Genomic DNA, 25,192 nt, shown 5'->3' on the forward strand with positions numbered 1-25,192 from the left:
CCGCGCAACCTGCTCGCCGCCTGGACTGACCAGAACAGCGGCGTCGACTGACTGCTGACACGACACAGTGTGCTCTCTACTGATAACAGTATTGATATAATACGCGGTTCACACTTATCCAGTTTAGCTTGACAGTTAGACTCAAAAACTAGACTGGCGGCGACTGGAATAATGTGAATATTAACTGGCAATAGTGAGTCCACATAATCTATGACTGACCTGTGTCACTGTCCAACTGTACTGGCGTAGTGTGAACCGAGCATTAAGTTTAAGGCATTTGTTATTACATCTTTTACTGCCCGCAGTAATCAAAACAGTATCATCTGACCTCTTTTCATTAAATAATATTATCTACTCTTTTCTATAAAAATCAACTTAGAAGAAAGCTTTTGTAGAATTATTCATTAAGTATTTATGAAAACACGTGTATGAACATTATTTTCTCTGTACATATTTTTTTTCTTGTATAGTTTTTCACTTAAGTATCTTCGAGTATTGCATGACAATTTATTATTTAAATTTAATGTTATTCTTTGTAATGCTCAAATTATTAACAGAAGAACTCAAAAAGATACTGATTTTACGTGTAAAATAAATTATTGTAGAGTCTTAGACATGTACGAAGAACTGCCGCACTCAGTCGTTAATTTGTCACTAAAGGAGAAACTTATTATCCATTTCTTGTGATAATTGTACATTTAGGGCATCACTTAACGACTATGAGTGCGGAAGTTAATTGACCTTATATTAATCATGTATACTCACATATAATTAATAACTTGGTGCTTAAATAGTAAAAGACAAAATAGTAATTCGTGTTTTTTGTGTGGAATAGAAAATAGCTGTAGTTAAAATACTTGATTTGCATACTTTTGTGTACGATCGGGGAATTTGTCGGTGTTCTACATTAATAAACGTTTGAATGTCTTGTACGCATTAATATGAGGACCAATAACCAATAAGATGCAGATTATAAATGTGTTTGTAAGGAAAATGGTATACTGCTAGTTGTTTTTTTTTTGTCATCCAGTCGTTTGTAATTTTGCTACCTTTGTAAGAAGCGGAGTTCCTCTCGTTGCAAGAACAAGGTATTTCTGTAAGAACATCGCAGAATTCCGCGACTGTACATTTTAAGTATTAAATTCGCTTTCCACCAAGGATCGAATATCGAGCACTCGTCATAAGCTAATTAGCTTTTTTTTACTTAATAAAGATTTTTGTAAACTACTCTAAGTTATTTAATAAACTAACCTTTTTTGGAACTGATTTTTATTTTGACCATATCCCCAAGGTTTATATGAAAATTAAAAATTGGCCTAATGTAAAGCCAAAAACATTAAAAACTGCGTGAGACATATCACTGGCGCTGTCTGATGTCTGATTATTTTAATCATAAACAGCGCCATCTATTATTGAATAGAGTAGTAGAGGACATTTTTTTTAATTAATTAAGCTTTCGGACGAGAGATGGCGCGACATGTACATAGGGATGTTTCTAATTTATTAACAACAAAACTTTGTTAGCGCGGATTATTTTTTTTTTAAATTCATCTGTGATGACTTTATTTTTTTTCGCGTGCATCTTCTACCAGTTACCTTCCAAAGTTCCGTCCAAGTTGGTCCGCTCATTTTAGAGATGCAACTTTTTTTCGCTGTCGGAAATGTAGAGAACACAAACTTGTTGAATTTTTTATTTTATTTCCTTTAAATAGCGCGCTCACACACACTGGTGCATTTTTTGCAGTTGATCTTTTCTGCATGATTTTTATCTTTACGTTGATTTTATTTTCAAGTCATTTCTTTCTCGTAATTAAAAATTATCCCATATAATCATGTATGTTGTTAAAACTCTGTGATTTGTTGTCAATGTAAACGTTGATTATTACAATTATAAAAAACTTGTATTGAAACACTTTTCGTACTGGATTACGACAAAAAAATATTATTGATAACTCAAACAGAACAGAACTTAAACTATTCAACACCAGAGGGCGCTCATTAGTATTTTGAAGATTCTAATATTATGTAAATTATGATTGAACAGTGCTGGTTTGAGAAACGTCTCGGTTTGTCGACATTGAGATAGTACCGTACAGAGAAACCGATAAAAAATGTTCCCTATGTCTACAGTTTCAATAGTACAGTTAAAAAGTCTGCTTTGCATAATGAACCAATAGGGTTATAATAAAACAACTACTAGATTATAACATATAATTAGTAACCCCACTTGTATATAAAATAACAATATTTTTAATAATAATAGACAATACTTAATATCTATCTCTGTATGGCACTTTATTTGAGCCTTAACACAAAAGTAAACTCACAGCACTAACAACGTTACATAATAGAATATTGCACATTTAAAATCATTTTTATATACAAGCATAAAATCTATGACATTCAATACCGAACCGATTTTATAATTCTTTCACCAACAAATGATTACAAAATCAAAGTAACATAGGTATATTTTTTACTTGATTTTTAACGCGGAAGAAGTCACGGATAAAAGTATGTTTAAATAAGAGAGCTTACAAATACTTGTAATACAATTAAATTATCAAAACTGGAATTTTTTTACATACAATTTGTGTAGCATTTTTACATTGACGGCCTCTCCCACTACTGGCTGATAGGGGCTCAATAGCTTAAAAATGACGTCACTGTCAGATAAGGTAACAAAATCCGATATTTTCATCATATATTTTACACATTGGAGTGTTAATAATTTACAATTTGGTGGGCCAGGCCCTTAGTATGTTAAAATGTTTTAGTAAATACATAAAATAGTTATGTATTATCTATTATATATTATATAAACTTTCTAAAGCGTAAACACACACTTCTTTGTTGCCTAAGATGTCAGCAATTACAGCATATTTTTGAATAATTCTTTCTTTAATAAAAAGCCTTATACTTGTCATGCTTTAGGCTACATATTTTACGCCATTAAACTTAGGAGGTAATTATTTTAGATAAAAAATCTAATGTGGGAAAGAGACTATAAGTTGCTGCCAACATCAAGGAAGCAAGGTTGCCATGGTTTGACTTTATGTCATGTCATTTTGACATTTGCAATTGATAATTTAACACATGTAAACAAAAAAAAATCATAACATCATGCGGATGAAGCCGCACGGGAACAGTTAGTTACTATATATCTATACCATGCTCATATTAGTATATCGTCTTTAAATTCGGATTCTCCTAAAAAAACACGTTCACATTAAACATAAACTGTAAATATGAATTAAACTTTTAGTATAAAAATCCACAACGTAAATAAAAATATTAATTAAATATTAAGCTACCCTTGTGTGAAATACAGTAAAAAACGCACCATTTCTACTTGCAATACAATCTCACTGATCTGTACAAATGGATGGACGATTATTCGAAAATAACAACTAACTTCTTTTCGACTTAACGCTGAACTGCAAATGGGCGTAAATTCAATTACAACACATAGTTTATAGCCTATCCATTTAAAGAGATAAGTGTACATAGACAAGAGTATATAAAATTTGAGCAATATTAATAACAAAATTATACAATTCGTCTTATTACTCTAATAAAAATATTGTCAAAAGATTAATAAAATGTTTAGAGCGGGCGTACACTTTCAACTAAACTATCGCACTACTGTTATGTATATTCGCAATCAACTGTTTAGTTGCACAGTGTAACATCTATATAAGCCCAGGTGACCTGACAGTTGTGCGATAGTTTAGGAGTGCGCGTTGTGGTTTTTAATTTATTTGTCTGCGTACGGATTCGCGGCGTCAAGTTCTTTAAATACGTATACAATCTTCATGATGGCGAGATGCAGCTGCTCATCCTGGACGTCGCGGTGCAATGTGAACCTGATCGTCTTCGCATCAAAGCACACCGCTTTCACTATCACGCCCTCATCGTTCGAGGTCTTACAGTCACCCTGATAATTAAATTGCAACTAGCGTCACTTATATTGTGTTTACAATGAGAAAAAGCACTACATTTATTGCTTGATTCAAAACATGGGAAGTATTGACTTCACTTGAGATATTTTTCACTTTCGTGTTATTTAATGTATGTATGCACTAAACTTGACAAACATAGTACCTTTCAAAGAAGTTATCAGTAAAAATGTTTTTTATTATGTAAAGTCTATTCTTAAATATCTATTATCTACGTAATTATCTTACTAATATTATAAATGTGTAAGTTTGGATGGATGCAAGGGCGGATCCAGCTTTTGCGCCGGGGGGGGGGGTCACATAGTCGAGGTCAAGTCAAGAGCTTGACAAAATAAGTAAATATATTTTGTCAAGCTCTTGACGAACCAGCTCAGGGGGGGGGGTAATGACCCCATGACCTTCTTCCCTGGATCCGCCCTTGGATGGATGGATGTTTGTTAGAGTTTATAGCCTAAACTGCTGAACGTATCTCGATGATAGGCATAGATGACCAAAATCCAGAAGTTCACAAAGAATACTTGTTTTTTATATCCACACGGACGGATCCGCGGGCGAAACCTATTTTGTCATATGTAGAACATAATCTAGAAGAACACATAGGTTACTGATTACATTTCTTATAATTACTAAAACAAATGCAGTGATAACCTTTAAATGCATTTGATGCAATCCATCAGTCTTTTCTTCTTTACACGATAGACCATTTTTAAAAAAATCCCTTAATCTATATTTAATTTACAACCTGTTACAATTTATGGTATTTACAAAAAAATCGGTCTACTAGCGGTGGAGTTATGAATTGAGTACCTCCTTCTTTTGGGAAGTTGTTGAACAATCATGCATTTCAGTGTTAATTTAGAGTATACTAATGGGCTGGTACCTGTGTCTCCGCGAGGCAGACCTGCGCCAGGCGCTGCAGCACGCAGTCCGCGCGCAGCGGGCTGGCGGCCCCCAGCCGCACCAGCACTATGTTTGTGTGCACTGCCGACACCTCCACTGAGAACGTCGGCAGGAACAGGCCCTGGATCGCTGACATATATACTTATATTATAAATCCGAAAGTGGATGGATGTTGGATGTTTTACAGTGGTAGAGCCCGTTTCAACATCTTCGCATAAACGGTCCGGCTCGCCCGGTGTAATACCACGACCACACAGAAAACAGACGTGAAGTGGAAGCAATTCCACGTTTGATGAGTGTGGTGCCGGAGGCCTAATTTTAGTCCCTTTCCTTTCTACCCTTTCCTTAAGAGGAAAATGGGAAGAAAAATTGAATTTGACGGTGGAGGTGACGCATAGGAAGGGGAAATGGCCTCTTTATGTGCGTCTATATACAAAGTAATTTTTTTTAACTAATTTGATGAAAATATTGTATTGCATTGAATATTGATTATTGCATTTTATTACCTCTAACTGCACTATTTTGTAGTGTAATGAGGTGTGTTATGGCATTAGGTCACGTTGGACTCCCGCCCAGGGCGTTGCCCAAAAAGATATGCCACAAGTGTTAACCTGTTAACCCCCCCAGATATGATTAAAAAAACGAGTGCCGTGAAATCGCGTCTAGGGCACTAAGAGTCACTGGGTGTGTTACACTAAAAGAAGTTGTACTCCACTGAACTGTGTATTCCACTGACATGTGTATTCCACTGACATGTGTATTGCGCTATGTGTAATGTGTATTGTGTACATTAAACACTAACTGGCAGCGAGGACGCGCGCTCGCTTGTGCGAGTAGCGCAGCGCGGGCGCGACCTCGTCTAGAGCCACCACGGCCGCCGCCGCCAGCACGCCCGCCTGCCGCATGCCGCCGCCCAACATCTTACGCACGCGGCGAGCCCTTACACAAATAAAACAATCCTAGAGCTACATTAGACACTATAGTACACTAAACATCGTACGGACTCTTTTTTATCGCGATAAAATCATTCAAAAATAACAACGTTTCTATGTATCTGTTCCATTTTAAGCGCTGGGAAAACGAAACAAGAGTAATTTTAAAGCATTCGTCGAGAACAATATGGCGTTGAAAAAGCGCCCGTGCGAATTGTAACAAATAACAGTAGAACCATGGAAAGAGTTGTTAATCAATATTTACTAAATGTTTTTTGGTTCCTCATAGATTCTTTTTTAACATTTTTTTTTCATTAAGAAACAAGATGGCAAAAACATGTACTTGTCGTTCAATAAAATTGAATACATAAATCATCTTGAGAGATATTTATTGCTTGCGATGCAGCGAAATGATTAATAAAACCATGACCCTTGACTTGAAAACAAGCTTACAAGTTATATTCAAGGAAAACATCAAACAAAATTCTATCATAATTCTTAATAATATCTTACATCTTACTTAATAATGTAATCTTACTTAATAAAATTTTTACATAGATTTTTGTTGCCAAATAAATCTGAAATTTGCTAGTTATAGAACATAGTCTGAGAGAACATATCTATACTATTATAATAAAGCGTAAACGAACACTTCTCTGTTGCCTAAGATGTCAGCATACGGCATATCTTTGAATAATACTATTTTTAATAAAAAGCCCTACACTTACGTCACGCTTTAGGCTATAAATTTTCACGCCATTGAACTTAGGGCGTAAATATTTTGGATAAAAACCCTAATGTGGGAAAGAGACTATCAGTTGCTGCCAACATCAAGGATGCAAAATTGCTAAGGTTTGTTATGTCATGTCAGTTTGACATTTGCAATTGATAATTTGACAAATGTAAACAATAAAATAAAATTTTCATAATTTTATGCGGATGAAGCCACACGGGAACAGCTAGTCTATATATAAAGAGGAAAAATTTGTATTTATGTATGTATTAAATTAACTCAAAAACTACTGAGTCGATTTAAAAAAATCTTTCACTATTATAAACCTATGTTATCTGGTAACAGGCTATGTCTTTTACTATTTTTTAATTTCATGCGGACGAAGTCGCGAGCAACAGCTAGTAGGTTATAAAAAAAATTCTTCTATGGATATAAAAATATACATACTGTTCAATAAAATGATAGGAGCCAGCCAGTGCTGACCCAACAGGTGCACTAAGCCCTTTACTGAAGCAGATGGAGACAGAATGACAAGGTTGCACCAGATTCGCAGCGGGGCAATCTGAGTATGCAGCCGCATCTAACAATCTGGCACCATCCATATGCAGAGCTAAACCATTGCTTGCACAAAACTCTCCTAATTCATCAACCCAGGCTTGCGGTAACACTTTCCCTCCGCACACATTATGTGTGTTTTCTATCGCAACCATTGAACTAAGAGGTTCATGTAAATCACCGCCTCTTAAGCGATTTTCTAATTCCGATATATCGAAAGTTCCATCCGGGTTGTTCCGCAGTGTGCTGAGTAGTACCCCACCTAGATGAGAAGCACCACCTGAGACAAGATTTAATATTTAGTACAAATTTGTTGTCTTAAATATTTTTATTCATTACTAGTTGTTGCCCGCGACTTTGTTTGCATAGAATAATAAGAAAATACAAACATAGCTTATGTTACACACACATAAATTAACAGTGGAAGATTTTTTCTAATCGGTCCTGTAGTTTTTGAGTTATAACAATACATACAAAAATACAAATCCTTTCTCTTTATAATATTAGTATGGATTAAGGTAAATTAATAAAATACCTCACCTTGCTCATACTTGTAGATGTGTGATAAATGTCCAGCAAATGCCTCCGATCCTCTCTTATTGCAATGCACCATTACTGAAGAGAAAATAAATATTTTGTAATTATTGTAGATCCCAAATGAGCAAGCAGCCTAATTCTCTATAATAGAAAAGTTTCTGCCCATAGATATCTGCTTGCAGATATGTCAACTTTTAATAGGCAGAGGGAAGAGGGAAAGGGATGGAAAAGAGGATATTCTCTAACTGTAGGATTCACAGATAGAGAATATTCCCTTTTCCCTTCCTTTTCTTATAAGAAAAAACATAGGAAGGGCAAGAGGACTAATACTAGGCTTGTTTTCTTGTTAGTTTACCAGTAAAATAGTACTATTGATAAGATTCTTACATTACATTATGATAGACTTTTATAATAAATAGCATCAGGTATATAAACTCATTGTTATCATGGTATAAAGTCAGCTATACACAGATTTAACTTGCAGTTAAAGCTGAATGTGTATAGCAGGCTTTAGTTGATGTTATTATAATTTTAAGATGACTTTGCCATTGAAGTTTTATTTGATAAACTTACACCTTTGGTCAGAAATAAAAGCTGATAAGTTGTCTCTTATCTCCATGATAGAAATGTTTTATAATAAAAGTTAACAATTGCCTATTATCTTAAAAATATAACTAGCGATGACATCAGAGGAAAAACGGCATATGTTTAAAGTCTAAAGGACACCCTCATTGGCTTTCATTAAACAGAAATAGCATGAAAACTGTTATAATCACAAAATTTTGGCTTCACATTTTATGGTTATAAACATTTATATATTGGGAGACCACCTACCTACAGTAGACCATCATAATTTTAACAAACTTACCTTTTTCATTAGGATATAAGCAATTAGTTTTCAGTAATCGAATTGAGACAGTTACCAGGGTATCTGAGTTATTGATTTTACCTGCTATAAGATTGGCCATTGTACCAGATGGGACGAAGAGAGCTGCCTGCTTACCAAGCAGCGTCGCTACTTTACTCTCCAGAGCGTTCACTGTCGGATCCTCTCCGTAGACATCGTCGCCAAGAGCTGAATTGACCATTGCATGTTTCATAGCCTTTGTAGGCTTCGTCACCGTATCTGAACGTAGGTCAACTATGAAAGTTGTGTTGTTTACGTTAGACATTGTTGAACTGTACTTATAAAGTTCTTTTTCTCTAATTTAATTTTGTAATAAATATTTCTTGGTATGCAATTGCAACTTGGACGATGAAATCTTTTTATTTTTCTCTGTATAACAATAAAATATATGTCACAAGAAAGCAAAACGAAAAAATTTAAAATACATTCATAACTTAATACAATGTTAATTTTGTATTTTACAAGACAATTTAAACGGCAATAAACTAAAATTCTTTAGAAATATTATACGGCAAACTGTGACAGTGACAGTGACAGCGTGTGACCGGAGGTTTTCTCTTTGTTACCAGTACAAACAAAACATGAAATTGTCTGACGAGTTGAAATGTTAAAAATGCTATTTACAATTAAGAATATATTACACTAAAAGCAAATACTTACCACTAAATTGTTCACACAAAATTAGGAGTCCCATGTTTTTCAATTTCGCAAGAAATGAAACAAAATCAATTATTTCACAAGATTTACACCGTTGGCATAATGGCCATTCGTTTTGTCAAATTTTGAGTTCGTTCTCTGTTACAAAAAATTTGACAGATAAGGAATGAAAAAATTCTGCGATACCATTGGTGCAAATGATTCGAAAAAGTTTGAGTAAAACATTATATCCAATAAGAAATGTTTAAATTTAACGATCATCACAAGAATTTCGTAATTGAGATCGATCTTTGCTGTCTGTGACACAAAAAAAGGATTTTTGGTGCGTTTTGTGCGCTCGTTTTGCCCTTTATTACATGAAACGGTGATTCTAACCCATAACCTAGTAATTTAATGTGTTTTGTGTACGTTCTAAGTTAACATAATTGATCCTCAAAGCATTCCGTCCAGGAAAACATCGAAAGTTTTGTAATATATTTGGTTAAAGACAACCTGAATTCGGGCGTCGACCGGTTCATCCCTCCTACCCGTAATAACCGTTGCGATTCTGTCAGTCGTGTCAGTCGCAATCGTAATTTTGTAGGTGTCGTACCGCGTTTACGGCACAAGACGATCGTAGGGGTGTCTTAGAAAGCGAGTGTTGTGTGCAGTGTCGGTAGGGGCGTACGTTTAATGTGGTATTCAGAGCCGGTTTTAGGTTATCGCAAGTCGTGTCGCGCGGCGTGATCAGGCGCGATGGTGGACATGGATAGAAACGACCCGGAGCTCCGGTACCTGTCGGTGGACCGGAACAGCTTCAATGATCCGGCCACGCAGGCGGAGTGGACCCAGAAACGCTTGGTGTGGGTGCCACACGACACACAGGGCTTCGTCGCGGCAGGAATAAAGGGAGAGCGAGGAGATGAGGTCGAAGTGGAAATCGCGGAGTCGGGGAAGAGGATGCTGGTGCCCATAGATGACATCCAGAAAATGAACCCACCGAAGTTCGACAAGGTGGAAGACATGGCGGAGCTGACCTGCCTCAACGAGGCTTCTGTCCTGCACAACATCAAGGACAGATACTATTCTGGCCTCATTTATGTAAGTACTCTGAACATTATCTAGTTTTCAGTATAGTAGTCATCAGATCTTTGATTTATGTTACCCTGGTACATCAGGATAACCCAAAGTATATCAGTTATTTTAAATTCAATCACTGCAACTTTTTAATATATACATGATGTGCAAAATATTTTGAATAATATTATTGATATTTTTCACTAAAGATATTGTTTCATTTTAGTAATAAATTGCTCAACCCCCTAATGATTGTTAGTCATTGATACCTCATAAGTGATAATTACCTAAGTTGAAGTACTTGAATATCATTAAAGTAGAAATAAGAACTACTTAATGATAATGTAGGCATATACTGCTCCAGATATTTAACATTCCAACAAAGTTACTGCACTTTGTGGAAGGCTACAAGCATACAAATATCTTTTTTAAATCACCTTTTATAAGATACTACTTCAAACTAAAATTATAAATGCGAAAGTTTAGATGGATGGATGTTTGTTAGAGTTTGTTGTCTAAATGGCTGAACGGTTTTCCATTTGGTATATCTATACATCTGTTGGGGATGGTCTGGAAGAACACATAGGCTAATGGTTTTTCTTTTTTTTTAAATTCCATGCAAATGGACTCACGGGAGAAAGCTAGTATTCATGAACTGTATAATACTTGATATTTCTTATCTAATGTTACAAAGATAAAAGATTTTTATTGTATAAATTGAAATAACTCAAAAACTACTGTATCAATTCTAAAAATTGTCTTGCCATTAAAAACCTATATACTGAATATCATAGGCCGTTTTTTTCTATTTTTTTTTTATTCCAAGCAGACAAAGTTGTAAGCAACAGCTAGTTTAACCTACAAACTATTTAATGTCTCAATACTGACATCTCTTGCATATTTGTAATATGCATAATTGATGTTTATATACTTGTTGGTTTTATGTACCCCTAATAATGTAAATGGTGACAAACACTGTATGATGATTCACAGTTTTTATCTAACATTCCCTATCATTTTGTCTGATGTATGCAGTCATAAAGTTAATATTGATAAAAAGTTAAAAAAAGACATTGTTATATATATTTGTGGATATATGTGCTACTTATGACTTTTGTACTGTCACTAGCGCCTGGATTTTTGACAAATCATGGCTATTGAAATATTCACAGCAATCTTAACCAATCTATATTAATATAGAGTAAAAAAATACACTTATCTTTACTCTCTATATTAGTATAGTGTAAAGATTAGTGTATTTTTTTATGTATTTAACTAAAAACTAGACTATCAAATTAAAAAAAACTATGTTATCAGTGTTATGTTAAATACATTTTTTTTAATTTCACTTAGATGAAGTTGGGAGATATAGCTAGTAAATAAAAAAATACTAATACTGTATGGGTGGTTACATATTTATGGTAAACAAATCTTACTTATAATACTATAAATGCGAAAGTTTAGATGGATGGATGTTTGTTAGAGTTTGTAGCCTAAACTGCTAAATGGATTTTATAAATATTAGCATTGATGTAGAGGATAGTCTGGAAGAACACATAGGCTACTTACTTTTGTTTTTTTTCCACATAGAAGGAGTTGTGTGCGAAAGCTTGTGTTTAGTAACAGTAATATATTTTATATCAAGCTAATACTTTTTAGACTCCTTAATTATATTTATTAGGATAATACTGAAATTGTTCATACAATATCATCAAAAAGTTAATATGCAAAGAAAAATGTAAAACACTAGATTTTCCGTAAATGTTGTAAAAGTGCTTTGAAAACCATAAATATTTTAATTTGACGTCATAGATTAATATAACTATGATGTCAAATTAATTATCAAAAAACAATTTTGTCTACAGTATTTCCTTTAATTGTTATTTACTTGTTATTTTGTTGCAACCTAATTAGTTCTGAAAATATCATGAAGGCATACTCGTACAATGAATTTACAGAGATGATGTCATTCTTTATAGGAGTATGTAACCTTGTTGAACAGGAGAATTTTATTTGCAGTTATTAATACTTGTTACTCAAGATTTATTAATAGTTCAGAATCATTTTAAAAATTAACTATGCAATTCATTAAATTGTCGATCAATGAATCTATTGTGTTAAAAAGTTTTGAAAGTGGTTTTATCAATACTAATATTATAAAGATGAAATATTTGCGTTTTCGGATTTTAGTATATGTTGGAATAACTCAAAAACTACTGAACCGATTTCAAAAATTCTTGCACCATAAAGCTATGTTATCACTGAGTAACATAGGCTTTGTTTTTACTATTTTTTTATTTCATATGGGCAAAGTCACAAGCAACAGCTAGTAGATTAATAACATGGTACTAATGTTTTTGGAAATATGCCATTTCACTTTTGTAAGATACTATATGATAACATGCAACACATGTATACTGGGTACACTTTAGTTAAGGGGTATAATAGCAAATATGCTTTACCCCAATTGTAGTTAAGAACAATTTGGTATGTCTATTTATAAACAAAAAAATCAATTATAGAGTACTTTTATAGTGCTCAATGTGGAATTTTTAATTCAGCGACTGGGTAGTTTATTTTAAATGTTATGTCTAGGTACCCCATACCCGCTGGAGGCACGTTTCTCGTATGTTTTCCTCATGGGTCACGACCACGTAAACCATAACCGCCACTCTGACTCACGTACAACAATGGCGGTTACGATTCGGACGTATGTTTGTACGTTTTTGATGTTGCTCTATACGTCTCGAATTAGCATTGACGTAATCTTTCGGTTCATTAAAGCATAAGTTTAGCACATGTTTTAGGGATATTTTATGACCCTTTATTCTATGAATACTTACTCAAAATGTTTTTATCTTCAGATTGATTTTGTATTTATGATTTTAGTAAGTTACTAGTTGATCCCATGTGACTTCATCCGCATAAAATTTAATTTTTTTGTTCACATTTGTCAAATTATCAATTGCAAATATCAAAATGACATGATGTGATGTCAAACCATGGCAACCTTGTTTCCTTGATGTTGGCAACAACTTATGGTCTCTTTCCCATATCCAATCCAAAATATTTACCCCTAAGTTTAACGGCGTGAAAATATATAGCCTAAAGCGTGACGTAAGTGTAAGGCTTTTTATTATAAAAAGAGGTATTTGAAAATATTCTGTAATTGCTGACATCTTAGGCAACAAAGAAGTGTGTGATTACGCTTTATTATAATAGTATAGATTATGTAGGAAGTATCTCAGTACCAGTAAAATAATCATATATCAGTATTAAAAATGACTAATATTTATTAATAATTTATTTGTTTTTAATGATAGAAGAACATAGTCATAATAAAGCTGTGACAACCTATTTTCTACTTTGAGTCATATTTTTTCCACATCTGTAAACACCACTTATTTGTTCTGTTATGCCATTTTATGGAAATTCTTTCATTCAGTATCTTGATCTGTTTGAAACTGGAACTGATTGTAGTGTCTTTCTACCTTTAAAACTGACCTTATATATTTACATATGAGACTTAAGTGAGATTGTAATTAAAGTAACTTAAGTGTATGGTTTATAGAAAAAGATCTAAATGTTTAGTATACCTGAAAACCAACATAAAAAGTTACTGGATTTTTTCAAGGAAGTGAGTATTTACATCCCAAATTCATCTTTATGATTATAAGGTTAAGGGTGTTATTTGTCTTTCTATCTTGTAATTGATTTTTTATGCACGAAAACAAGCTTAGTTAATTTGTTGTCAGTTGTAAAGAAGTAATATACTGATAGGATTGTTCACGTGATCTTACATCGACATGTATAAATGTTTTTGTTCACGGTGTTTATAGTAAACAATACGTTAGGGCGGGCCGGCAACGGCGCGGTTTACGAGTGCCTCGACATTGCCGGCGAAGCGGCAACGTTGCGATCGCCCAAAATCACGATCCTATATGAGAGACAGAGAGGAGCAACATATGAATCAAAATATATGCGTTGTTAAGTTTTTGTTTCTTGTCTCACCTGGAATTTTAAAATCCAAAGCTTATCAATGTTTATCACTACCATATTTGCCCTATCAGAATGGTAACCACTTTATACGATTGTGAATACCTACGTGTAATTTAGACAACGAATTCTTTATTGTGGCTTCTGATGGCACTCCTCCAAGACACATAACGCCCCCTACCCAAATCATATGTTTTTGATCTGCGAATAGAATTATATGCTAAATGTTTATATTTACTTTGTGTCAGCATGGTCACTAGCAAAAAATATCATTTGAATGAATGTTATTTGTGTGTTGTTTTTTTATTAAATGGCTATTCGTCCAGCCTTGACACTGATCTTTAGTCCAATTTAGCTCCTCTATAAACAGTATTTCCCATTAAATGAAACTTTTTTTTGTTTATTGGTGATAGCTGTTATTCACGCAAAAACTTCCCAGTTGTTTTTGCATGATTCAAATAGATACAAAAATTCAAAAAAAACAATTCTGGAATTTATTAGTATAGGAGTATAGATTCCAATTAGTTTAGACATCATCTTGCCTTTTAGTAATCCATTCGTGGTTACTATGTAGCATTGCTAAAGCTTTTGTCACTTGCCTACAAAATATTAATCAAAAAACAAAAATTGTAAATTTATTCTTAACTATTTCCATTTATTAATTAGAATAAAGCCATTGACATTGTGGCGACGAAATTATCTTGTACGGTCGTGTGTAATAACGGTATACCGAATACATTGCGCGCTTCGCAGATTAGTAAGAAGCTAATCAACACAGAAGATACAAATGAGTTTTTTTTTTTAACACAGATGAGTATTATTTTACAATAGGCTATTTTTGCGGACATGTGCACAATATATAGGTCATTTGCATATAGGCTTTAAGTTGTATATTAATTTTTACTACTAAATTGGCTTGCTTTATCAATCTCAATATAGGAAACAATTTTTTTGCGCTAGGTTTTGATGAATAAATACTTAGCGACCTTGCGAATACCAAGAATCTAGGGGAGGGCAATTTTGTAGCGTGATAATTGGTGCAAAAGTTAGTTGGATTATTACGGGTTAAGTCAAACGCGCTTGGTCAAAGCGTGTTCGAGATGAATGTCAAGGTGAGGCGCGCCGTCGGCCGAATCGGCCGCGCCGGTCGACGACCCCGGGCGGGCGCGCGGGTGAGATCGGGGTTCGGTGGGGTGGGGCGCGGGGCGGGTGCGGCCCACGCGAATACACGCGCCGCGCTCAACCTCCAGCGACGCGCTGCCGCCCTGGTACTTGCGGTGAACTCTGCCGATACCATGTGTCGTCCGCACCCCGACTACTTCGAACTTCGCAAAAGAACAATTTATTCTTTTGTTTAATTTATCATTTGAAAAAAATAAGCTTGGCAAGTGTTCATAATTAAGACCTGCAGTAGACCAGAATCATTTTCAAATTTATTGTTTGTGTTCAAGGAATGTGATTTCTAATAAATTACCTCGCCGAGGTTTTTGTTATTATTTCCGCATGAATTGATTTGAAAGATATAAAATTAATTTGTAACAAGTTATTCGGAAGTGTTCATTAAATCCATGTTTACATCTTACGAAATAATTCCCGTGGATCTTTTTGCATGCCCACATTAGCGATTACGCAGTTTCCTTTCCAGTATAGTTTGTGCTGTTTATTCATCAATACGAGAGTATATTTACATTAAGTTGGCGAGTTATCGGCTTTAAACTTGATTTACGATACACCGTCTCGTATCGGAGGGATACGTGTAAATTTAACCTTACTCCGGCGAGACGTTGGCGTAAACATCGGCTTTTACTCTAATCATTCTGCCTCCGAAGATGTGATCATCTGAGTACATAAAGAGAAAAATTCAATAAATGTTTCATTATAGTTTATCTATGTATGCACCAATGTGTATGCTTATATTTTAAGGAATAATGCTTGGTTTACACTATGCTTGTAAAGCCAGTAAAATAGGTAGTACAACTGTCATAATGGAAACAGTAACTGTCGCCACTTATGTATTCTTATGAATAAAACAAATGTAAAGGCATGTCTTGAAGTGCTTTGTGAAGTTTTTATCATTCATTGGCGATATCAGATGTCCTGATTGCATTAGTTACGTCATCTGATAACAGTGATAAGGTGTGCACTGTGATAACATAGGCGGAATATGCTTGCAGAACTATTTAATGGTCATTTGATATTTATGTACTAAATAATATTGATATTTAGGTACTAAATAATGATGTCAGAATAAATAGTCTGAAGGTTTATCAGTTATCTCAGTGACTTAGTACTTAGAGTTAGTACTAAGTCCTCTATCTAACATAGACTTAAGACTTGCTACCTCATCATTCAGTTCCTAATGTAATTCTGAAATAACTGCTGTAGTACTGTGTTTTAAAGCCGTAATTAAGTACCATAATAGTCATAGAATACTAGGCGTTATGGATGTCTGAATAAGTACGAATGTTGCTTGCAAAGTGGATATTGAGGCTGCATTGCCTCTCGAGAACCGCACCCCTTGCAGACGGCGAGCCCTCGAGGGGTGTAGGGGAGGTAGACGGGGGAGGGGGCACAGGTCAAATGGAAGTTTCAGACGAAGCGGATATATTCGATATATGCCGGTTATTGCGCAGACATCCTGCAAGAAATGCCTCCCAGGCAATTGGAATTTAAATTTGTTTACAAGGAAGAAGTTTTAGACGTTTAAGTCGTAAAGTCTGGAATATTCTTTTACCAAGGAGAAGCTTTGTTTGTATTGTTGATGTCCTAATAAAGTTTACACAGTTCTATTGAAATATTTTCACACACACAGTTTTCCTACCGAAACTACATATGTTTTAAGAACTTTTACAAGCGGATTTTGTGACAGACGAAGTATCCTCTGCCGTTTAGCGAAAATTTTTATTATTCGTTGTCAACGGTAAAACAATGTGCACTATACATTTGTGGGTTTTGGCAATTATGTGTAAATTATCATTGTAAAAAATGTCCAAAAAAAGTTTAACAAAGCAATGTAAAAACCGTGGTCGTTTCACATTCACTAGTATTAATATAAAATGCTTCATGTCTATATGAGAAGTCCTGCTTGTATCAAAAACTAGTGGCGTTTCATTGAGCATGTTTTAAATTGAAAAACTAGTGATGGGGCAAGTCATTGTCGATGTTATTTTCCCGAAATTATCATGACCAAAACAATTGATAAGCAATTTGAATGCTGATGCGTTTAAAAATAAAAACCGTTATCAACAAGGACTTATTGAAAAAGATTGAGGCTATGTCGTATATTGGAATCTTATCGCATCGTTATTTTTTTAAGAGGAAATGTAAATACTTTTGTGTATTTTAAATCACATTAGTACAAATAAAAATCGCTAGAATCGAGAGTCGTATTTAAAACAGCGTGCTCTAGTTTAAAAATGTAAAAAAGATATCGTAAAAGCACATTGCGGTTCAACGTTCGGATGCTGTGGGTACTAGGGTGGGTGGTTATCTTGCGCTTTGCGCATCATTACATTGCACTAGTTTCTTGCAAAGAATATACAAAATCAAAGCATATCCTTAATTAAAGACGGCAGTGAATTCAGATATGTCTGACATGGAAGAGTTTGTAGACCTTCCGTAGTAAAATATAGGAAAACGATGATTTAAATACACATAAAAAGAATGTTTTACACATGATACATAAAAAGCATATAAAACTTTATTTACCGTATTATGTCATGTGAATAAATTCGCCTTGTTGACGCGTTGCGGGATGTTTGCGTTGGCAAGCTTTCGAATTCGCCTAATGGACATTCGAATCGTCCCGAGCTAACATTTACTCTTGTATCGTTAATATAATTTGCCTTGGAAATTCCACTTTAAATTATTTGTACACTAGTTTGCGCCCGAGACACAGCTGTGTTGAATTAAAAAAACAAAAGTGAGTAGTATCCTCTATGTTTATGCCAAATTTCAACGAGATCCGTTCAGCTGTTTAGGCTACAAACTCTAACAAACATCCATCCATCTAAACTTTCGCATTTATGATATTACGAAGATAAGACTATATGTTTGTAATTTTTAAACGCTAAGATAAATTCCTTGATCCGATTAACTATGTTTAAATGTCTTAATATTGGTGTAAGTTATGTATTTAAGGATGTTAAGACTGGATAATTTCGTTCATATCATGACATGCCAGATGTCGTGGACTATGCATGTCAACGGCCATCCTCGATAACAGTTTCCGTCATCTGGTACAAAATACTACGATCATTTCCTGTTCTATATTTTTGTAACTCTCTCATTTAATAATAAGAATTACAAGTCGTGTAAGAATTTGAACAAATTCGCATTCCTGTTGTCTATGGTATAGATTTTCCAACTTTAAGTTTATTCATAAAATCTCGATTTGATTGTCCGTCTGTCCGCAATGCAGATATTTTGCAGTTACGGATACATCCAGAACTGGCATCATTTGCAAACAAGATATCAGCAAGGAAAGAATTCGAATATTTTACAGTCATTCTCTTTTGGAATTGTTTGTATCCTGTGTTTATGAACTCCTGGTACTCTAAAATTTTAATTGTTAAACTGTTTGATTGTTATTGTATTTTTGCAAAATGTTTTAACTAGCTTTCGCCCGCGACTTCTTCCGCCTGGAATTTAAAAAAAAAGTAGCCCACATGTTATTACAGACTATCATCTACATGTATGCCAAATTTTATCGAGGTCCATGCACCCTACACGGGCTGCAAACTCTAACAAACATCCATCCTTGCATCCATCCATCTATCTAAAGTTTCGCATTTATAATATTAGTGAGATTAGTAAGATGGCTAATAAAAAAATAGCAAGACTGTGTAGTGTGTACGTGTCTGTTGGTTGCGGGAATAGAGCGGCGTTTATTTTGAATAGTGCCGATGATGTAATGCCCCGTATCTACCTTTACGTGGCGTCTCTGCCAATGTACCTTATCTAGTCATGAAAACAAGATATTACTAAACTATACACTTGGTATGAGAGTTTTAAATGTTAGACCTCACTAGCCTATTAATGTGGAATGTAAAGTCAAGTAAAATCATAATGCAAAATATTGTTTAATGCGTCAACAACAAAACCCAGTTTGATAAAATGTTATGATTAAAAAACCCCGTGAGAAGTAATTTTTTTATCATTTATTGAGCGACAAACTACAAAGAAAGTGATAGTAAATATAGTGACTGTTAACGGCCTAAAGAACTATAGAAAAATCTACTTTGCATACAAAATGCCTTCTGTTGAGAGACAAAATGTTTTAAAATCAAAGTTATATTGAAAGGTTCTTAACCGTTATAACGTCAAAAGAGGTGTTACAGAGGTCGTCGTAACCGGGTCGTTTAACAAAAAGCCCGTGTGCTGCAACATTCGCTCATGCACAACTCCTTATCTGGCAGATCGGCGAGATCTGTGTCGCCATCGGGTCGTAGTCACTGCTGATTACTACAGTCCGTAATCGATGTGATTTCACCAATATTGCCTCTTAACGTCAATCTTATGACCGCCTCTAAAGGGCTTATTTAATTTCGTCAACGTGTCATGATATTAAAATTTTGTTTGCTTTATTCCAAAGGGTAATTCATGCATGTCGTTCGCAGGGACATCGCGGTCGTTAGACGTAAATTTGTAATTCAGTGAGAACTGCTAACCGATACTGGGTATTAATAAACCGCTCGGGTCAGCCGTAATGCAATTTCCACGCATTCGCAAATTGTGTTGCGCGGTGTCGACGACCTGTACGTATATTAAGAATGTTTTTCCATAATGCAAACGATGCATCGACGCGGGGGGCTCGCATCACAATGCAACGGCATCTTATCGCCGATTTTAGTCCTTATAAGTACAGGCGAAAGGGTCATTGTCCTATGTATTGTATGTTTTCGACACAATGCACAATGTTTTAGCACCTACTCCACATGCTTGTAAGGTCAATATCCCGTGAATTCGCAGTTGCAATGCAAGTTTCAAATGCACTCGTCATAATCAACACTCGGTGTCCGGCGATATTTTTCATAGTTAATTAGACATCTCATCGAGTTGTAACGTGAGACAAGAGGTCCTTTATGAACTGTTTAATAGTTGTCATTGTCGGCGCATATTAAATATAGCGTAACCTCAAAGGTTAACAAACAGTTGTCTTTTCTTTGTCCCCTTATCCAATTTTACAGAATGTTCAAAAGCATTCCATACGATCTCTTTCCTTGTATTCAGCTAAATATATTGCGAGTAAATTTAGTCAAAGAAAAACTAAAAAAGCATAACATTTGTTTAATTTTAAAACGGTCGCTTATAATCTTAAATATTTTATATCAAAATCTCACGGTTCTTCTTAAGGGCATGTTATTTAGGTTATAAAACCTACCACGAATAGCGACCTCGATGTAAGTATGAGAAAAATGCGCGGGTATTGAGGGTTGAGAGTTAATAAAGAGAAACAAAATCTTTTACACTACATAACGATTTTATTTTTCATACTTCTCCCTTTATCCATTGCATCCACGCTTAAAACGATCGGTGTATTCGAAAGTCGATGATAGCATTGACCTGGTCGTGCCGCCATTAATCATTACGCAGAATAAAAAAAAACAAATGTACCAGCTCTCTCGTGCGTGTGACAGCTGTTAAGACGTAGACCGTTATTCGGAACGCAGCCCAAAAATGGGCGCATTCACACCGCACCGAAAGCATTGTCCTTCGTCACGTCGGTCTAAGTACGGCCACATCTATGTTGAGTGGCCAGGCTATATAAGGTTAGGTTCTAGCTCCGCCATATGCGCGTGCGCAGATGTTGCATCTATTAACTTTGTACGTCGATACTTCGCAATCGATCTCACACATTTTCATGCAAGCTTGTTTATGGTTTTCTGTGTGAACGACGGAACATTGACGTACTCTTGACTTCAATCGTAATTTTAAATTTGATTTGCAGCTATTGCAATTATGGTTTTACAAATTCAAATTGTTGTAGACCTACTATACTTCTAGTTGCAATCTTCAGTGACATAAGTAGATCTTTTTGCACTTGACCGCATTACAAAGTCACAAAGTTTGCAATTAAAAAGGAATTCGAATCAATTAGTCCAAATGAGTTGTTTTGTAATAAGTGCAATGTAAATAATTATGTTACATTACTCAACAGAATTGCATTTTTTTAAATCGATAAAACCCTAGGGTTGGACAATAAATTAAGACTGTCATCCGTTTATTTAAAAAAAGTAGTAACCGTGAAAGTGAAAATGAATGGTAATTGAATAAGACTAATTTTATCAAGATAGGTACCCCATGATTATAGAATTAGCCTACGTGGAATGGTCTAAGTTATAACCAATATCATATTTGTATAATAATAATCGAGCCTTCTTAGTAAGTCGGCAATTCCCCGAACTAAACATGTCTGTCAATTCTTCAGAATTTTATTTTAGTAAGTACATATTGAATTTAGTAGGAAGATTGTTAAACATTTATATATTTGTTTTTAATTATAAAACAAAAGAACTGAAGCTATTCATGACAAAAACTTTGAATAAATAAATGCACACAGATTAAGTTGAAATTACGGATTGAACACGCTCTGGCTACACTTCTGGCAAAAAGTATAAAAATATACTTTTGCAATACGGCATTTATTATACGGAAAATATTTAAGGCTTTACAGGCCCTACAAATCGCAGGCTTGCATAACCCTGCGCCGTAGATGGCGGGGGCCGGTTTGGACCTTCGCGAAGTGGGTCGGCCATATGGCCGGCACGCAGGACTTCACGTTACGCGAATGATGTAACGGTGTGTACGGGTTCGATTCCGGCTAGTATTTTCGTTATAATAACCATAAAGTATAATTTTTTTAGAAGCCAAAATTTCATTAGTGCGAATATTGTAATTTCAACATTTGTTTGTAAATGAATATGTGTCGATTACTTTTAAAACAGATAACACAAGTTAAGTCATTTAAATTTCTTGAATTTGGGTTGACACCTCATTGTCGACCAATTTACCTTGTAACAAAAGTTTATCTGTAAAGACATTAAATGTAAATTGTACTCGTATATTACAATACTGGCGACAGCAAACGGCGCCGTGTGACGTCGCTAGTCTGCAGCCTGCAAAGTTTTTACCTTATTCGTCCGTAATTTTCGCGCCGGCCCTGGCCGACATCCAGTTAATCTGAACACGAGGAGTTATGTCTTCGAAAAAATTGAGCACGCAATAAATTGCAAGACTAATGAAGTTTTGTGACTTTAGTCTGTATTTTATAAGATACCTATGGAAAAAGAATTAGTATGTCCATCTGTTATACCAGGTTCGCTTTGATAGCATTTGTCGCGATTCTTACCTAAATAGACGAAAAAAGAAAAAAAAAAGAACGACCCAATGTATACTAATTATATTCAAATGCCTTAAAGGTTGTATTATGTCTCCGCATACTTCACAATGTGTTTAAAACAAACCAAAATTCTAATTTTAATAGGTTCTTCGTAGTGTGTGATATTGTAGGCAATAAAAGCAACATTTCGTTGTTTAATATCCGGTGTGAGGGAAATAGTGCAACAAAAGCAAATAAGCGAATACATAACAGTAAAAGAAATATAAAACTTCACAATTATGGGAAGAATTTTAAATATAAAAAGATACAATAGATATGTGTATCTCATGACAAAGGAGAGGTTTAATGAGGTTCGCCATGCCTTGCGCTGCTAAAATCGAAAGTTTTAAAAGCTACTAATAGGTACTGAGAGCTTATCATGAATATTCGTGACAATGTTTTCGTAACGTCATAGACAAAATATGTATTAAATTTTTCGCAGCGATCCTACCGGGCGTAGAGTACACCAAGAATTCTTATACGAATTTTGTTGATTTCGTAACGAATACGCAATCGCAACTGTTACGCAAGTATTCGAGATAGGCCATCTGATCGACTATGAATTTTGGATTGTCGTTAATAAGTCATGAAGGGTGTCAGAGTTCTTAAAAAGTTTTCTAAAAGCCAGTTCTACAGTCGTATTGATTCCAAAGCGTAAAGTCCTAAGAAGAAGTTTTCGTATACTAAACGCAATGTAAAGTTAGTTTCTTATCCTATAATTTATTTTCTTTTAACAGATTTCGTATTGAAATGTTTATATTCCAATCTTGTTTAGTTAGCATTATTTGATGTTTCTCTTTGACCCACATACGTTTATACTTTGGTATTGATTATTTTCTTGCTGACATAAAGATATTAAGTATGGCATATATCATTACGAACTGCCTTAACAACTAAGACAGCAATGTTTAATTCGTCAAACTTTACTTTAGTAAATACTAATTTACTATACCAGTACTGTAAGCTGAAGTATTTATGTTTATACATAGAACATGAGTGTATTCTGTAGGGTGCGCTGTCAATGAGGTTTTTTTCTCCGTGTGTAGTGCGTTACAAAAGGCGAGTACGGCCATTCTGCGGCGCCACTTCATCACAAGCTGAGAGCCTGATTGTTCTTACGAGGATCCTCTCAAAGAATTGCTCTGTTACAGAATAGTAATTATGATGGTATTAGAAGTAGTGAACTGGAAGTCAAGTGCCAAAGACCTCTTGATTGTCAACTTTGAACCCTATTATCCTGGGTACCTAGGCCTTAAATGTTTAACTATGTTCTTATGTATGGTAAAGATAAGATTTAAATTTGTTATCTTTTTTGTGAGGATGAATTTAGAATTTTGAATACAGATAAGAAACATTTCGAAGTCCGTAAAGAAACACCCATAATACTCGTGGTGGTAAAGCCGGCGCCTTACGAGTATAGTATAGACATAAGTAGTAAAAACTGTTCAAATAGGTCGCAATGTGAAGAAATGTTAAAATTGCAATTTAAATATATTACTATAGGTTTTGCCCGCGACTCCGTCCGCGTGGAGTTCAAAATAACCAAAAATTAGTAGCTTATGTGTTCTTCCAGATCTCTACGTCTATGCCAAATTTCATCAAAATGCGTTCAGCCGTTTACGCTACAAATTTTAACAAACATCTATCTAAACTTTCGCATTTATAATATTAGTAAGATATTACCAAAACCTGATGCTTTATCTAAAAGTTGCACTACGTTTTTGTCACTAAGATTAATGACAAAAAACTTATAAACAGTTCTTCAGGCAATTAATATAACATTATTTTTTTCGGGACAATTGTATAACCCATTTCGTACACGATTGTAAACGACAGTTTAATGTTAATACGTCTTTATCTAATGTACTCGTTAATTAACAAATAAATAACGCTTACAACCGAATAATGCATAGATAACAGAATTAAACGACACAATTAAATGTGACCTCGTTCGTTTTTTGAAACATAAATGTATGGAAAGTTTATGTCTTGAAAAGAAAATAATTTACAAATAAACGACCAAAAAAGATGCATGCTTTTTAACTGCAGTTCTGTTTTTTTTTCTCTGATTAATTTCCTAGGTTTTCTTAAAAGACATGTGTATTAAAAGAAAATTTACCAACCATATCCTACTCCCGTAGAGTCGGCTAACCGGGTTTTCGTCCTCCAAATAACTTTTTCATCTGTCATCTCAGTCATCACCTCCTTCTTGTTCTTACTAATATTATAAATGCGAAAGTTTAGCTGATTGAGTTTTTATTACTACTTATTGCCTGAACGGCTCAATGGATCTCGCTGAACTTTAGCATAGATGTAGAACATAATCTGCAAGAACACATTAAGTTTTTATTTAATTTCGTGCGGACAAAGTCGCAGGCGACAGCTAGACTTATAAATGGCCGATAAAGTCGCAACCAGTGAAACCGGCGCCCCACGACCTATGACTCATATATGAAGAACGTTAACAAAATATTTCGTAAGCCCCTCCACGGATTTATGGCTTCCAATTTCATTTTTAATAAAGCCTTCGAAGTTCTAAGATATATATCAACAGTTTATTGAGATTTGTTCTAATGTCAT

The 25,192-nt window shown here is 34.7% G+C and overlaps 2 protein-coding genes across 2 annotated transcripts in view; one reads left to right on the plus strand and one right to left on the minus strand.

The window, feature by feature from the left end:
• Window positions 1-3,605: 3,605 nt before the first annotated feature.
• Window positions 3,606-8,969, minus strand: LOC106107449 (L-allo-threonine aldolase). The gene is made up of 6 exons (XM_013288302.1): window positions 8,566-8,969; window positions 7,620-7,694; window positions 6,972-7,359; window positions 5,662-5,798; window positions 4,840-4,988; window positions 3,606-3,937 (listed from the first exon to the last, which is right to left on the minus strand). The coding sequence occupies exons 1-6, from the start codon at window positions 8,786-8,788 to the stop codon at window positions 3,758-3,760; spliced, it is 1,152 nt and encodes a 383-aa protein (XP_013143756.1). The 5' UTR covers window positions 8,789-8,969; the 3' UTR covers window positions 3,606-3,757.
• Window positions 8,970-9,482: 513 nt separating this feature from the next.
• Window positions 9,483-25,192, plus strand: part of LOC106106907 (myosin heavy chain, non-muscle) — a gene marked incomplete in the record, with an annotated part of 47,663 nt that continues 31,953 nt past the window's right edge. Inside the window, 1 exon segment of the mRNA XM_013287566.1 lies at window positions 9,483-10,260. Coding sequence (XP_013143020.1) covers window positions 9,916-10,260 — 345 coding nt within the window.

The sequence above is a fragment of the Papilio polytes genome, unplaced genomic scaffold, assembly GCF_000836215.1.
Source record: "Papilio polytes unplaced genomic scaffold, Ppol_1.0 DF822067.1, whole genome shotgun sequence".
Classification (NCBI taxonomy): domain Eukaryota; kingdom Metazoa; phylum Arthropoda; class Insecta; order Lepidoptera; family Papilionidae; genus Papilio; species Papilio polytes.

Excerpts from the sequence above, each read along its gene's own strand:
- LOC106107449 (XM_013288302.1), bottom strand. The coding sequence starts at position 8,788 with ATGTCTAACGTAAACAACACAACTTTCATAGTTGACCTACGTTCAGAT. Across the intron at positions 7,360-7,619 it reads CATCTACAAGTATGAGCAAG|GTGGTGCTTCTCATCTAGGT; the intron begins GTGAGGTATTTT and ends ATCTTGTCTCAG. Across the intron at positions 3,938-4,839 it reads TCTGCCTCGCGGAGACACAG|GGTGACTGTAAGACCTCGAA; the intron begins GTACCAGCCCAT and ends TTTAATTATCAG.